Source organism: Athene noctua, chromosome 1 (assembly GCF_965140245.1).
Source record: "Athene noctua chromosome 1, bAthNoc1.hap1.1, whole genome shotgun sequence".
NCBI lineage: Eukaryota > Metazoa > Chordata > Aves > Strigiformes > Strigidae > Athene > Athene noctua.
In genome coordinates this window covers 117349558-117364864 of record NC_134037.1, presented here as the reverse complement: position 1 = coordinate 117364864, position 15307 = coordinate 117349558, and the positions used below count along the sequence as shown (strand labels likewise).

Here is a 15307-nt window from a genome sequence, read left to right as displayed (position 1 = left end):
CCCACCTCACCACAGCTCCTTCAGCTGGCAACTCTACACCTCAACCAGAGTACTTCTCTTTCACATGAGGCCACTGCAGAGGCACCAGGTACTCTCTGCAGCCAAATGTGGATGACCACATCCTTTCTCTGGGGCTTTTTCTGGGTTGAGGTCTCCAATGTGCTAAAAATAGTTGCATCAGCCATGCTGGGCACCAGGCCCCGTGGCCCATCGCCACCATCATTGTAGCCTCAGTCATGCCCACACTGTGCTGAGCAGTTTCTGGGCCCCTGCACAGCCTTGTTTCGCTAACTGCTCTCACAACTGCTACAGCTGTGTTAGTTTGTCTGTTTACTGTGCTACATATAAATACCATAGAGGAAAAAATTAAATCAAAATTTTCATGCTTTTCATGCCAAAATTTTTGTTAAACATAGAGAATCTCACAGTTAAACTCTGATCTGAAGGAAATCAGGTTCTGAAGTTGGGTTATCCCAAAACTTTTTCATTTCATGATATGACCAATAATGTAACAGGAGAGAAGCTGAAAACACAACTTTGACCAGGTTGTATCATAAAGATCTTGTTTTGTGCAGGTCTTTAAGAGTTTGTTGCCTCTTTAAAAGACAACAGTAATTGCCACCACTCAAATGAGAGAGAAACATCATCCTTTGCAGTGTAATTTCCTGAAGCGTGGACTTTCTCAGGGGTTCATGTTTTTGAAAATTCAAATGTACTATATGGACTAGGTTATCCTTGTCTATATGGACAAATGCTGCAGAGAACGCTGTTGGTGATATGCTACTTTCCGTTACAAAAGTTGTGTAGACTTTTCCTAATTACATCCCAACTAGCCACATTTCTGCTGATTTTGTTCTTTAGGAGGGTTTCAAGTATTCATTCTGGTGCATGGCATCTGAACCAACATTATACCCTTTAAAAATAAGTATTGCGTATGCCAGATTAAACAGAATGCAAAGGGACTGCATCTGCTTGGCTACATGTACCCTGTCTGTAGGATATCCAGAATCACCTTCTTTAGGACTGGAGGTGAGTTACTAGGTGAGATGCATTGAGCCAGTGGTGCAATTGTTATGGTCCATATGGAATAGGATGATGAAATCTATAAAACCTTTTTTAGTGCCTTTATACAAATGTAGATGAGGTAACAGTTGATGATGCATAAGATATCACCCATCCAGTTTCAAATAAAGTATTGCAGATCTAAACAGTATTCAGAAGACAGTAATGACAAACTCAAATGAAGAGGGATCAAAAAGATTGTGATTATAATCCAAAGAAGAAAATGAATAAAAGAAATTTCATAAAAGTCTGTAAAATACTATGAAGTCTTGAGAAGCAAATGAGAGAGCCTCTGGTTACATAGGAACAAGGTATTCAATGAGATGGATCATGTATTTAAACCAGTAAAGGGATGCACAGGTAGTCAGCATGCATTGGGAAGAGTAATACAGTACCTGCGTGCAGGTCTGAGACCAGTCTAAATAGCAGCGATGAGACTGGGTGTGCTGTGGCAAGGCAAAGAAAATTGTGGGGGGACTCTATAAACTGGCAGGTGAAATTCTGTGTAGATAAAAAGTGAAGCTCATGATGTGTGTTTGGGGAGGTGGGGGGAGAACAGTTCTAATTTCACATATATGATCGTGATCTATGAGCTGACAGGTATCACTGATAAGAGACCATGATGTTATGGAATAGCTTTGTGAAAACACAGGTTTGATACTCAACAGCTTTCAAGAAGGTGATCAAATATTAGAAGTCATCAGGAAAGCAATACAGGACAAATCAGAGATCACTGTTGTGACCCTTGATCAGATGGGGGAGGCTTTTCAGAGTTCTCATAGTATACCTGAGAGAAAACTTTAGACTGATCTAAGGTGGACTGAGATTTAGTTGGCCTTGTTGCAAAGAACCTGTGTTGGTCATAGTGTGATGGGTATAGACCATCTCTGCCATGTACTCTTAAAAGAGCTTGCTATAGGGAGAGGTTTTTAGGTTTTAACTATTATTTCCTCTATATGCAACCTTCTGCCATGGTTCAGATAGAGATATGAGCACTTTTATTCACTCTGTCCTGGTTGTACAACCCACCTTTGCCATGCAGCAGCAGAAACAGGCAGTGTTGATGCACATCTTAGGACAGCAGAGCTAAGCAGCTGGGGAATTAATTGAAAAGTTGTTTTTTTGAATTTGTGGAAGTATCTTCTATAGAAAGCGCACAAGTCAAAATTTTCAGCTTGCATTAATTTTTACAGCAGAGTTAGAGTAGCAGAATGTGTTTGATATGGAGAACTAAGGCTGAGAAGAAAATTTGAACTTGGAGGGGAAATTAGACATAAACGTTCTTATACAGATAATGTGATGAACAACATACAGTTGTATAGTGGAGGTGTTCTGTGTCCTGAAGGTCTTCTGTGCTAATGTAGGTCAGGTTTTGGACAATAACTTCTTGGCTTTACGGGTCTTTGTTCAGGTCTGCTAGTTACATCACTAATGTGCAGTACAGAAGGCATTATACTTTTCCTCTGTCAGTGACACCCAGCCTTCAGAAATATATTCCCACAAATATTAATTGAAAGTCATTGAGGGTTTAGCAGCTTGGTCTTAATTATTTATTTGAAAATAGAGAGAGGCTATGTTTTTCCTAGAGTCTCTCTCCCATTGCAGGAACTGATGCTGGGCTGTTATGCTCAGCAAGCATTTTTTTAGCTTAGTCAGCTGCAGCCCATTGATTACGTCTCGATCTCCTCGTGGCTCAGACTGCACTGCAGCAGTTTGCAGTGCCTTGCTGAAGATACCGTGTAAGTGCGAGGGTGGCTCTGTGAGTCAGTGGGCAGAAAGATGTTGTAAGCAGGACACTGCATAGCCTGTTTAGACGAGCATGAGGGCTGCAGAAATGTGTCAGCTAATTGGGAAAAAGATACTTATTTTCCAAATATCTAAATGTCTAGTGCTAAAAATAAACTTCGCTGCAGTGAACAAGGTATTAGAAGAGTATGGTATGTTTTTCTAGTAAGTAGTTTTCCCCCCAGTGGAAAATGAGCTATAAAATGACACAAAGGATATTAACTCCTACATTCTAGGACCCCAAATATTCAAACATAGAAGCCCAGTAGCTTTTATACTTACTTTGTACTTGAAATATATGTAAAGCTGTAATTTTATGTAGGACATTAGTACTTTGCAGTCAAATAAACAGATTTGTGGAACTGCAGTACTCAGAATACTGCATTAGCTTAGGAAGGGATATAATTTTTTTATTGAGCTTCGTATTGTAAAAAGGTAATTGGATAAAAGGCTGACAGCATGGCATAGTCACATTGGTTCACACAGAGATGGAGAAAAGGGAAAAAAATTTATCTATGTCTTTAAAAATATTGCACATTTCATGTATTACAGAAATGCCATTTCTGTGTGAATGGGTTAGTTATAAAACACATCATCGTGAAAATTACGTAAAGGTTCTCGTTGTTACTTTCCTTGTTGGAGTTGCAAATTTGGTCTTGAGAAGGGAGTTCATGTTCTGCTTTAAAACATTACAACTACAGAAAGCCAGTGCAGTTGAAATTAAATGTATGAAAAGCAGACCAGCTGATGAATTTGAAAATCTGTTAGCAAGCAGGGACTCTTGATTCTTGTTATAACTAGCCTTTTCTCTGCTTTCTCCTCCTGGAAGCCCCAGTTCAGTGAGGGTGACCTCAGATCATCTATATCAGGTTGTTGTTGGTTTTATTTTATGTAGCAGCTCTCTGGTTAGAGTTCTTGTGCTACGAGGGTAAGCGAAAAGTAAGGACAGCTTAGGCTCAAATCCCATATATGCCTGCAGGGAACTGAGATCCCATTTTCCATTTTCAAGTGCCTTTACTGCCAAGCTGCGGGGCGGGATGTGGTACATCTGAATGTGTCATTCCTTCTGGCTGATGCTGTTCCACTTTGAAGCTCTGATTATTCTTCCTACCGGACTACAGACAGAGGAACAGAAAACTATTACTGTGTCCAGTGGTAAGGGAACAGGGGCTTCATTCCATGGGCAAGTGAATGTAGAGTTGGACTGCAGGTCAAGTTTCCCCTCTATCAGGTGAGTGCATTTGCTGCCAGGTTACAGAGTGCCTGCCATACACTTTTTCTCTTGGTAATAAATATTCGATTATTCTGTTCAAAAGGGATCCTTTCCAACATGGATGTTCTTAGACTTGCATCTCAAAGCACCCTGTAGTTGAGCGGTGAGAGTGTGCTCTGGAAGGGTGGAGGTGTTGTTTTCATGTCTGTCCAAGGCATGGAGACATTTGAACTTCAGCTCTGCTGCATCTCCGTGATTGCCACGACTGTCTTTTGTCTTCTTTCTTTTGGCAGAAAAGAGCTGTCTTCTCCATCTGACTCCAGAAAAAAAAAAAAAAAGCTGTAAATCCCAAATGAGATGTGACTAACACTCTACAACGCACTTTAGAACAGTTCCATTTCAGTGGTTCTCCCTGCTCTGTGTTACAGTACATGAAAAGCTTATCTTTCTTACTTATCAATCCCCGTGGTTTCCTTGGGGATACTCTGTGCTATTTATTCGCCTATAGGACCATGCACTTGAGAAACAAGTGCAGCTTTGAGACCAAAATTCTCTTGTTAAAAATCGAATCATAATTGAATAACAAGGTTGTAGCTGGAATACGTTTTTGATTAAAAAATGCTAATTTTTAGCCTTGTTTCTAATGTGAGACAGGCATCCTCATCTCCAGCACAAGTTCTGGCACAGGAATTACATGATGGTTGGTGCATGCTATTCAGAAAGACCTTGGTGTTTTCTGATGTTAAAATCCACTTAAAATTTTGAATTCTCCTAAAGTAAAGAAGGAAATATGACATTTTAACTCGTCTCCTTCAGGTCTTCTGCTTTGGAAAGAATAGTAGGAGACTATTAAGTAACTTTGTCAAAACTAAATTTCATGCAAAATCTATGGAGTTCTTGGAACATTTTTAGGGAAGAGGAATACTGAGACTCAAATAAGAAACTCCGTTGGGTTGACTGCTTTTGATTAGTTGATTTCTGTTGGAATAAGTATCTCTTGGCTGAGGTCTTTCCTCAGTTTACTGAATTGAGTTTTAAGGTTATATAATATATTATAATATTAGGTCTTGCCTCTGATCAGGATGGCCCTTATATTTCCATACTGTACAGTTCTCATCTTAAGATACAGTGACTGCTCACACGGCCTAAAAGCAGCACTGACTTTCATTCTGCTCTCTTTCAAACGACCATGCTGCATTCCACCACAGACAGTGGAGACCCCCTGTCTATAGGTGGAACACTGCAGCAATCGTCAGGGAAGATGCCTGAAGCTGGCAGCTGTGAAGCCCATAAAGCTGGCAAGCCAGTGGTTCTGTGGAGATTGCTGGTGAAAAAGCAAGGTGGTGGTTGCAGAAAAAGCCAAATATCTTGGGTGGGTACCCTTGACAATTCAAACAGGGAAGGGAACATCTCTGTTCATTTTCAGAAACTTATGCACTAACGTTAGAAATTGCTCTGGGTGAAAAGGGGAAGAGATGAGAAAGAGCCAGTCCCCTTGCTAGTCATTAGATCAGTTTGATTGGGGCAGGAAGAGATAATTTTAGGAAAGAAAATCACGGTAGAACCCTACAACTGACCTGTGGTTAGGCTGTATGCATCTCTACTCTCAACTTTGTTTTTTATACTATTAGGTGTGATACGTGAGCAGGGGGAAGTTAGTCTCTAGAGGGACCCCTCTCATCACTTTACAGAGCACTCACAAACCACACAGGCTCACTCAACACTGTATCTAAATGAAATTATAAATGGCATGAGCCAACAGCCCTGGGAAGGATGCTGGGAGATGGCAACAGCTGAACAAGAGACCCAGGTTTCCAGAGGGATACAATATTGAATTGTTTTTTAATTCACTTCTGTTTAATTTTTTTCTCATTTTGTTGTTTTTTATCATGTTTTTCTTTGGGTTTTTCTCTGTTTTACAGTTCTTTTGGGCTCTTCTTTTGAGGCTGTGTTTGATGCGTTGGCTTCCCATCCGCTGCTCGTAACCATCTCTGCTATGAGTTGTGAGTGAGCCATCACCATGCTTCTGGGTTTTCATTTTGTTTTGTGCTTTTGTTATATATAGAAGTCCGAATTACACCTGGTTTTCTTTTTTCCCTCATGATATGTTTTTTTTTCAGCAGGATTGTGACAGCTACCTAAATGTGATGCAGAGGCCTAGAACACTTGGGATTCTGCCTGACAGGCTGGCAGACATTTGGGTGGTGCCAGAGACTTTTCACTTCTGTGGTTTCAGAGGCAAGGGGAGGGGAGTTATCTTACATTTTTGGCTCCAGCTTCCTCTATTCATTTCTGACTCCCATTGGGATAAAACATGCTGTTGTCATTAATGATTCCACAAAGTGCTGCTGTTTAAATTAGCAAGTCTAAACACATATAAGAGGTGCAAAATTCATCTCCGCAGAAGAGGTGGGATGCATATCCCTGCACGTCCCCCATGAGCCTAACTGATGGAAGCAAGAGATTCCTAAAAGTCACAGAGATACTTCCTTTTAGTTTAGTTAAAGCTTCCTTTCACTTTTCCTTCTTATCACAACTTTTCCAACAAGTCATTTCAATCCAAGATATATCTTCAAGTGCTTCCCATGATCTGTGGCATTTCCTCTCTATCCTTACCAGCTTCTCTTCAATCTCTGCTTTCTTTTCATTTTCTTACTGCTGGAAATCCTTTTCCTGTTGCCAGGAGAGGTGGGTTAACGATCTTAGATGACAGCAGAGCTGCCAGGGGCAAAGCTGGTGGATTTCATGAGGTGTTTGCACAGGCTTCCAGAAAGTTGGGGAGGAACCAGTGGTTGTGTTCCCTGAGAGTATCACAGGCATAAGAAATGGCAGGAGGAAACTACTGGCATCCAAATATGTTTTTAGGAAGGAAGATGGAAACAGAGACATTCAAAATATCAATCCAGAGACCAGTGAGGCAAGAGGAAAAATTTTAATCTCTATGTGTGAACATGGTGTAAGGAGCAGGGATTCAGATTGAGGAAGCATGAGCACTTCTGAAATAAAGGAAGCATATGCAGGAAAGACAGACTTCATGTGAATCATAAGGGAGACACTGTTGACACTTAAAGTACAAATTATATGAGTGTTGGAACTGGAGAATGATGAAAAGCCGATGGGTGCAAAAGACCACAGTTTGGAACAATGCGTCCACTTCATGCAGGGTTTTGTTATCTAATTCTGTCTTTATGAGGTAGTGTACATTGCTAATATATTGAAAGGAACACAGAGTATAATTTTTGCTCTGTGGTAGTGATCTAACACATTCTCCCAAGCTAAAACTCATTTTAAACCAAGCTTCTAACACAATGCAATATACTTCATATCTCTCTCATCTCCCTGAGAGCTGTTTGTAATAAGTTGCTTTAGCTTTGTGCTAGACACAAATCTGAATGCAGGAAGAACTCTACTTTACCCTGAGTAACATTTTTGATAGTAATAATGATGGGGAAAAATTAAAAAATAAGTCATGTAAGGTTTAAAATTGTATTCTAGCTAGCTAGCTTATTACCTTCTTATCATTTCGGGGGATTCAGATCAGTTGGGTTATATATGATTCCATAGTCTGAAGTTCCTAACTCTTACAACTACAGTTCTGTGTCAAACCTGGACCAATCTGGACAGCAAGGATGCTTTATTCAGGCTCTTTTCCACTGCTGGGAAATGCAGTGGTGGGTTGAAGTTTATTAACTGGAAGAAATTAAGTGTGTAAAGAAATCATCTGGAAAATTAATGTTGATGAATTCAGAAGAAAAGTCAGCAACAATTGGGTATACAGCATGTGCTACAATAAAAGCTCAAGCAGGAGCTGTTTGTTTGAATGAAAAACAAGGTATCTCTACAGCCATGGAAATATTTGATTGCAGCGATTAGTGACACTGTCGAAAGGCATGACTAATTGCCTTGTGACTGGCAGGGCAGCCAAATATGGTTAAAAGAGGTGAAACCTTTATGAGAAAAAGATGCTGTTAACCCAGTTAGAATCTGCCAATTTTGTTCAAAGGTCTAAACATCCTGTCAAAACAATTGCAAAGTTTTGCTCAGTTGCAGTGCTGTCCCTTTGCTGAGGTATCACATGAGAGAGGACTGAAGAGAGACCCCTTTGGGTTCAGGAGCAGGACTGGCTTGATGAACTGTTTCGTGTCAGCTGTGAGACAAATGCAGTTAAAAGATGGCTGGGGTTTTGGTTTGCTTCTGAAAGAGGAGGGGAATACATGTGCAAACCGCCTAGTGTTGGTTTCAAAATAGAGCTAACTAAAGACTGCAAAGATAGCCTGTCTGCCAGAAATAGTAAGTATTGATCTAAAAAGATTTTCAGAGACATTGACAACCATACTGAAACCAGCACGTGGTACTTGGTTTAGTACATACACAGTTGATAACTGAAGACGCTGAAGTAGGAAAAGAACATCAAATGCAAACTCCCGTGGACTGCAAACATTGAACAGTATTCATTCTGAAAACATTACAGGTTACACACTAGAATTTTTCACAATAAGCTTTTACTTTATGGCTCATGAAAAGTATCCAAACACACTAGCTTCCACTCAATGGAAAAGAGGAATGTTCTCTTGCTTTTGAATATGCATAGGACATTTACAGTGATGGCTGATTCTACCAGATATATTCCAGTGACCAGTATTCTGCTTTTCAGGAACTCACATCAGTGAATTCACTGAAATTCTGAAAAACATTTTGCAGTTATTTGTCAGTGAGAATCCTAAATGTATAGTCCAGGAGGAATGAGGTATATGATCATGAATATAATATCTTGACTATTACCTGCTGCTAAATAAGTAGCTTATAGCTCAGGCTGGTGTACTGCAAGATTAAATGCTTCATTAAGTGCATGGGATATGCATATGTGTCCTCCTTGTGGAGTATTTGATTAACATAAAAGAGATGTAAGATAGACTTGCAGCTTTTTTTTGCTTGGAGTCACTATAACTTAAGAGCTGCATTATACATCATTCAGGAGTGTTAGTGGCACAGTGTTGGTGAACTTGTTTAAAAAACATTTGAAGTTTTATTCTTTCTGAGAGTATTGAGTCAGAGCAACGTCTCTGTACCCAAAAGGAAGCAACTGAACTGTACATATTTAAACTGACAGAAGGGTGCCCTAGAATGAAAGTAGAGTTTTGGACTTCGTTCTGAAAGCATAGGCACAGCTGAAAGAACAAACATGAATCAACTGACCTAAGTGGGACAGGTTACACAGTTAGAGTTGTTATTAATGTGATCAAGTTTCTGCAAGAGTAGAATCTTAATTATGAGTATGTTTAATTCCTTGCTTCAGCTTAGTCTTATGATGGAAGATGTCTGATCCTGAACCTGGTTTTGCCACATGAATTTTGAAAGCACTGCTGTTAACTCTGGTGCTTCTAGTTAAACTGAAAGGATTTGGTAGATGTAATTATTTAAATGCAATTTTTTCAGAACAATGACATCATCAGTAAGTCAACTCACATGGTCTAATGTTCTTGTGGAGGCAGCAGTGGAAAGAGTTGGAGGTGTTGCTCATCCCCCAGAACAGAAGAAGCCTCCAGCTCAGAGGAACAGTCACAGGAGGACTGCCTTTTTCCAAGGCCACAATATCAAGCTTTCACTTCCTGAGGATGTGAAGAACCAGAGAACCAGGGAAATAGAAAATAAAGATGCATGGTTTAGGACATACTGGGAGGAATCTGGAAAAAAGCAAGACAGAACTCTGAAAGTCAGAGGTTCTTAATTTGGTTATGTCTTGCAGAAGACATTGACAAGCAGTGTCAGCAAACACGTATGGTTATCTGCCCTATGTCAGAGTAGGGAATCCCTGTTCTTGTCCTGACCAGACTGCCCTCAGGCTTTGCTTAGCTCATGTGATTCATGACTCAGTTTTGCTCTTGTGCTTCTTTACTAGCTTCTCCCTTGACCTGGAGTTTAAAAAGGAAAATATGATCTTGGATAATGTTCTCAGCTCTATAACTAGACTGTTACTATTCTAATCTATCACTGTAACCACCTTGCCATCTCTGCAAAATAAGCTTTCTAGAAATGCAGAATTGGAGAACACTCTTTAGCTGGCTGCTAGAGCAGATGAAGGCAGTAAGAACTTTGTATCCCTTGGGTACATATGGAATAGCAGTATAGATGAGAAGTTCTCAGGAGTTAGCTGCACAGGGGATTTAGTCATCTGCTCTGTCTCTGAGATTTTTCTGTTGTCTCCCTTCAGCCTCGCAATGTTGCTGGTTTTCGAGGAACGGTCCGCTATGCTTCAGTGAATGCACACAAAAACCGAGTGAGTATTCTTGGCTTATAAAGTGTTAACAGCAAGGTTATTTCTCCTTAGAAACCTGTTCTCAGGAGCAGAGGAGTAAGGTGTGAGTTCTGTTTTATAACCTACAGAAGTTAGTATATCAGATGAATTCTTTTACGTGGTCAAGACTGTTAACTGTAAAATCAAAATTATGATTCATTTACTGGATCCTCTCTAGCTGGCAGCCTTAATAACTGTAATTATTGCATTATCACGCACTTTTTAAGGGGAAAAAAACTAACCCACACTAAATTGGAAATCAGGTTAAGTGCCAGGCTGCTTGCTGCTAGTTTTGAGCAGAACTTGGCTGTGAATTACCAAGTGCCAGGTCCCCAGATATATTCTCCGCTTGGAATTTTTAATATTAATATCATGCCGTCAGGTGAAGAGCCACCTAGTGAAATTGAGGTTTATTTTTCCCTGGAAAGAGATATTATTTACAAAGTGTCTGTCCTGTTTCATTCTAAATGCTTCCAGAAGTCCCATCCAACATTCTTCTCAAAACACGCATTTTGTTATTTCAGTAAATGTTCCTGTGTAGACAGTAAACCATAAGTCCTCTGGTTCTACTGCTAAGTGCTTGCCAGATGGAAACTATTGTCCCTCCTGTATAACCTCCAGGTTTCTGGCCTTATTTGGGATGAGTCTCTAGGATGACCTGTGACATATGAAGAAGTTTCAAAGGTTTTTTAGGAAAGTAACTTATTGTCTGCAGAATGCGAAAAGTGTGATGTGGTAAGGGTGGTTGAATGCCATCATGAATTCATTCTATTTCCTGGGAGACACTGAGAGACCTGAGGTATAATTTTTGGAAGAGCTGAAGAGTGCCAGCTGTAGCTGGCATCAACTGAAGGTATATTTAGACACAAAAATCGCTGTATATTGCATGCTATTCTGAGAAATTATGTTCTAGACATTGGATGTTGAGCAGCAAAAACAACTTCATGTGCTTTGACAATTTCAGCCTCGATCCTCATGTTTCAGTTTCTGATTTGCTAGGCCGGGAGGAGAGTGATGTGTGGAAATGTTAGAAATCTGTAAATCGTTGTGGTGCTTAATGATGAATGTTTTGCAAAAGCCCTTGAGGAAATGCTGTCTTGCAAAAAGGGTTTGAAAAACATTTAGCTTAAAAATAACAATAAAAAATACTTTCTACACACAATTTGGTTTTTTCCTTAATCTAGGTTATTGCACATCCCATTATTAACTATTCCACTCCTGTATACTCAGTAAGGGAGGATCCTATGGAAAACTTGTGCTTTGTTATATAGATAAAAAACTCTTTCCTAATATATTCACAAAAATGAAAACAAATCAGGTTATTCAGGTGACTGTATTGACATTGCCAAGTTTAAGAAATGCTTAATTTTGCATCTTTAGTCTCTAATCTGACTTCTTTAATCATTGAATGGGAAGTATGACTTCTCTTCCGGCTTTTTAAAATGAGGTAGCTCCTCTGTAGAGCACACGTGGACTACTGAGCAGCATGGAATTTTGCTCCTCAGTCTTCATCTCTCTTTTCTCCAGGAGATGGGTAGACATGATGATCTCTGGTCCCTCTTTTACATGTTGGTGGAGTTTGCAGTTGGTCAGCTTCCATGGCGAAAAATCAAAGATAAGGTAGGAAACCTAGTGTCTGCTTAAGATGAAGTACTACATTTTTATTATTATGACTCTTACTATTCCTCCTGCAACTTAGTGCAACTTTTTGCTGATGTAAAGCCAGAGGTTACTTTTCTTCAGATCTTGCTGCAAGATGCTAACCTTCTTTTGTGTATTCTGACGCACAGTGTGGAGCTTGCCATATTTGGAGTAGCTTGACATTTTTTTATGCACATTGTTAATCACAGTTGATCAATCAACTTTGACTTTTTTCTTGCGAAGCAAACGACAAAATTGGAAAGTCTTACCTGTCCTTTTGACAAATAAACAGAGCCTTTAGAAAGGTGGGGCAGGGGGTAATGCTTTGCAATGCCAAGCAAACTAAATGGGAATTGCACCTGGAAAGTTAAACAGAATAAATGTAACTGTTTGTGTTGTCTTGGAAATAATTTGTGCTAGAGAGTAAAATCCCTGGAAAGAAATAGGCCACCTGTAGAGAAGGCTCTGCTAAAAGGACAGCTTCAGCTGACTCAGAATTTCCCTTTGTCATTTGCCTACAGTGGTCAACCTTGCTTTGCTAGGGACACTAAACAGAAGAAGTATATAGACACAGTGCTGGGTCTAAGAAGAGACTGTGTTCCAGTAATGAGAAGACTGTATGAATATGAAGCAATAGAAGAGATTCTTGAATCTGAGACATTTTCTTTTTTACAGGAGCAGGTTGGCATGATAAAAGAAAAGTATGAACACCGAATGCTGCTAAAGCATATGCCTTCAGAGTTCCACCTTTTTCTGGATCATATTGCAAGCCTAGACTACTTCACCAAGCCTGACTATCAGGTAAAAGCCTTTCTTTGTTACCAGTCTGATGCATGGCGCTCTGGATAGCCATTTGGGTTTTCTAACACTTCCATGCATGTGTCCATATCTGCCTGAGGAATACCTGTCCTAGGATCAGGAGAAAAAGTTTGTACTGTACAGTTTTTCAACATCGCGAAAGGGTTTTCTTCTCTTTCCACCACCCTGTCCAAAATAATCTTGTATTCCAGACCAGAATGCTCTTCCCGAGCAAGAGAGTACTTTGGGCTTTCAGTAAAACACAAAAGTTTTGAGATGTGACAAATGTGACAGAATCTTAGCACAGCTTCCAAAAGTACAGAGTCTATGCCAACAACTCAACAGTGTACACCAACCCCTTTGTTTTCTTGCAGACTCACATGGGCTTTAGCAGTAGTGATAATAATAATAATAATCTCTTTAATATTCATCGTAACATTTTTTTTCTCCCATTCATTGTTTGCTACCAGCATATATGTGATCAGTTACAGTAGCTCAGCTAACACAATATAACTAAGGAAACTTGATTCTGTGTCCCTTTTTCATCACAGTGGTTTTCTCCATACATTAAAGCCAGAGTGATGAAAACAACGTTTTATGAGCAGATTTTTACAGTCTTATATGAGTGCCTGCTCCTGTTGATAGTACATCACATGGGTGAGAAAATGGTAGAAGGGTGTTCCAAACTCTCCAACAGTACTTTTGTATTTTAGCCACATACATGTTGCAGCATTGCAACCACAACTTTTTAAAAAAGAAAAAACAAAAGCCAAATTCTTTCTGGATAGTACAGTGGAAAAATAGTATTTGCCACTAAGACAGAGGGCTATAGAGAGATGGAGGTGGACTGAGGAGATGCTGAGGGAGCTGGATTTGTTTAGCCTGGAAAAGAAAAGTCAAAGAGGGGATCTGATTGCTGTCTTCTGCTGCTTCAAGGATGATTGTGGGGAGGATCGAGGCAGACTCTTCTCAGGCGACATGGGAAATTGTGACTAAATCTAGGGGGGAAAAATCAGAATGTACGGAACAGGTAACTAGAGAAGCTGAGGAATTTGCAAAAGTCAACTGGATGACGAACCTGATCTGACTTTGTAATTAGTTTGAGCAGATGGCTGGATGAGAAATTTCCGAAGCTTCTTTTGAACCTGCATCTTCCTATATTCTATTCCAGTTTAAAATAATTGTGTCCTAGTGGTACTGAAAAGCCATCCTTGAGATAGAAATGGAATGAGATGTTTCCAGACAATTTTAGTGCAGTTAAAATCACAAACAGCTCTTTCACAGTAGGGGATTTGTCTGAAGCTGTAAATTGCCTCTTTGCCTTCAGTTTCTTGCAGGTGCAGCTCTGGGAAGAAACCTCCAAAAGGGAACTCCCCACAAAAGTCTGGCACTTCCAGCTTGCCACCACACACTGATTCTTGATTTGGAGGCCTATTCTAGAGAGCAAATTCTCTAAACATCTCATCCCCAGAGATGTCTTTATACTGATTTATCTAGATTTATTACTGTGAAAGATTAAAAAGTATATCAGGTGGCACTCTAATTTGTCACCAGTACTAGACCCTCAGGGAAATTAAAGAAATTGGGGAAGTATGTCTACTATATATAAAGTCATGGTTTATTTAAAAATTGGAATGACAAGATTAGAAATGAGGAAAAAGAATAGAACATAGATGAATATAATTTGAAGTAACAGTTCACCATTTCCCCTTAGTTCTTCAATATATTTCAGTTTAAGATGTATGCTAATCACCAGATGAGGATTATAACTCTGAATGCTGTCCTTTAGCTGAGCAGGTTTGATGTTTATCCTGTTTCAGCTGGGATCGGGCTAAGTTTCCCCAGCAGTGGGGAGGGGGCTCTAGCCAGGTTATTGGATACCATACTGACGTCCGGTCCATGTGCCAAGCACAGGAAGCTGTGTTCCTTGCGGTATATCTCTGTATGTCTTCTGTCTTGTTTACTGTTACTACTGTTTATTGTTGTTGTTATTGCTATTGTTGTTCAGTTTATTATTTGTTACACTGTTGTATTAAATTTTTCTTTATTTCAACCCCGGGGTTTGTGCCTCACTTCCAGCCCCGTCCGGTCCGAGGGCGGGGGAGGGACAACAGCAATGTGGTCTTGGTCCGGGCAGGGCCTAAACCACCACAGTGTTTCATATAGCTACACAGCTCTCGTCAGTTTCCAAGTTCTCCTCTTTATGATGAAAGAGCAGCTTCACTGGGCTTGAGAAAAGGTTTGTATGGCCTAGTAGCATGTTTCCAACAGTGTTGGCTGTGGGAAGATTATAATAGAATGAGCATTCAGTCACATTTCCCCAGAACACTCTCAAAGCTCAAGGATCAAGCATCCTCAAAGCTCAAGAATCTCCTAAACCAAAAATATCTCTGTATTTCATAGCCTCAATGAATTTGTCTTCCATGAACTTGTCCAGTCTCCTCCTGAATTTGTGTAAACCATTAGCATCCACCAGGCTTAACTGCTTGCTGTGAGAAGAACTGCTTTCTTCT

At 39.9% G+C, this 15307-nt stretch overlaps 1 protein-coding gene across 4 annotated transcripts in view; it reads left to right on the top strand.

The window, feature by feature from the left end:
- Positions 1–15307, top strand: part of TTBK1 (tau tubulin kinase 1) — a 133579-nt gene that overhangs the window by 63639 nt on the left and 54633 nt on the right. For 3 of the 4 annotated variants that reach the window (XM_074901775.1, XM_074901688.1, XM_074901861.1), the window contains 3 exons: positions 10272–10337; positions 11883–11975; positions 12672–12797. In XM_074901775.1, the coding sequence (XP_074757876.1) occupies positions 10272–10337; positions 11883–11975; positions 12672–12797 (285 nt within the window). Of the gene's footprint in view, positions 1–6036; positions 6064–10271; positions 10338–11882; positions 11976–12671; positions 12798–15307 lie in introns of those variants that run through there. The other variant, XM_074901949.1, reaches the window with a different exon arrangement.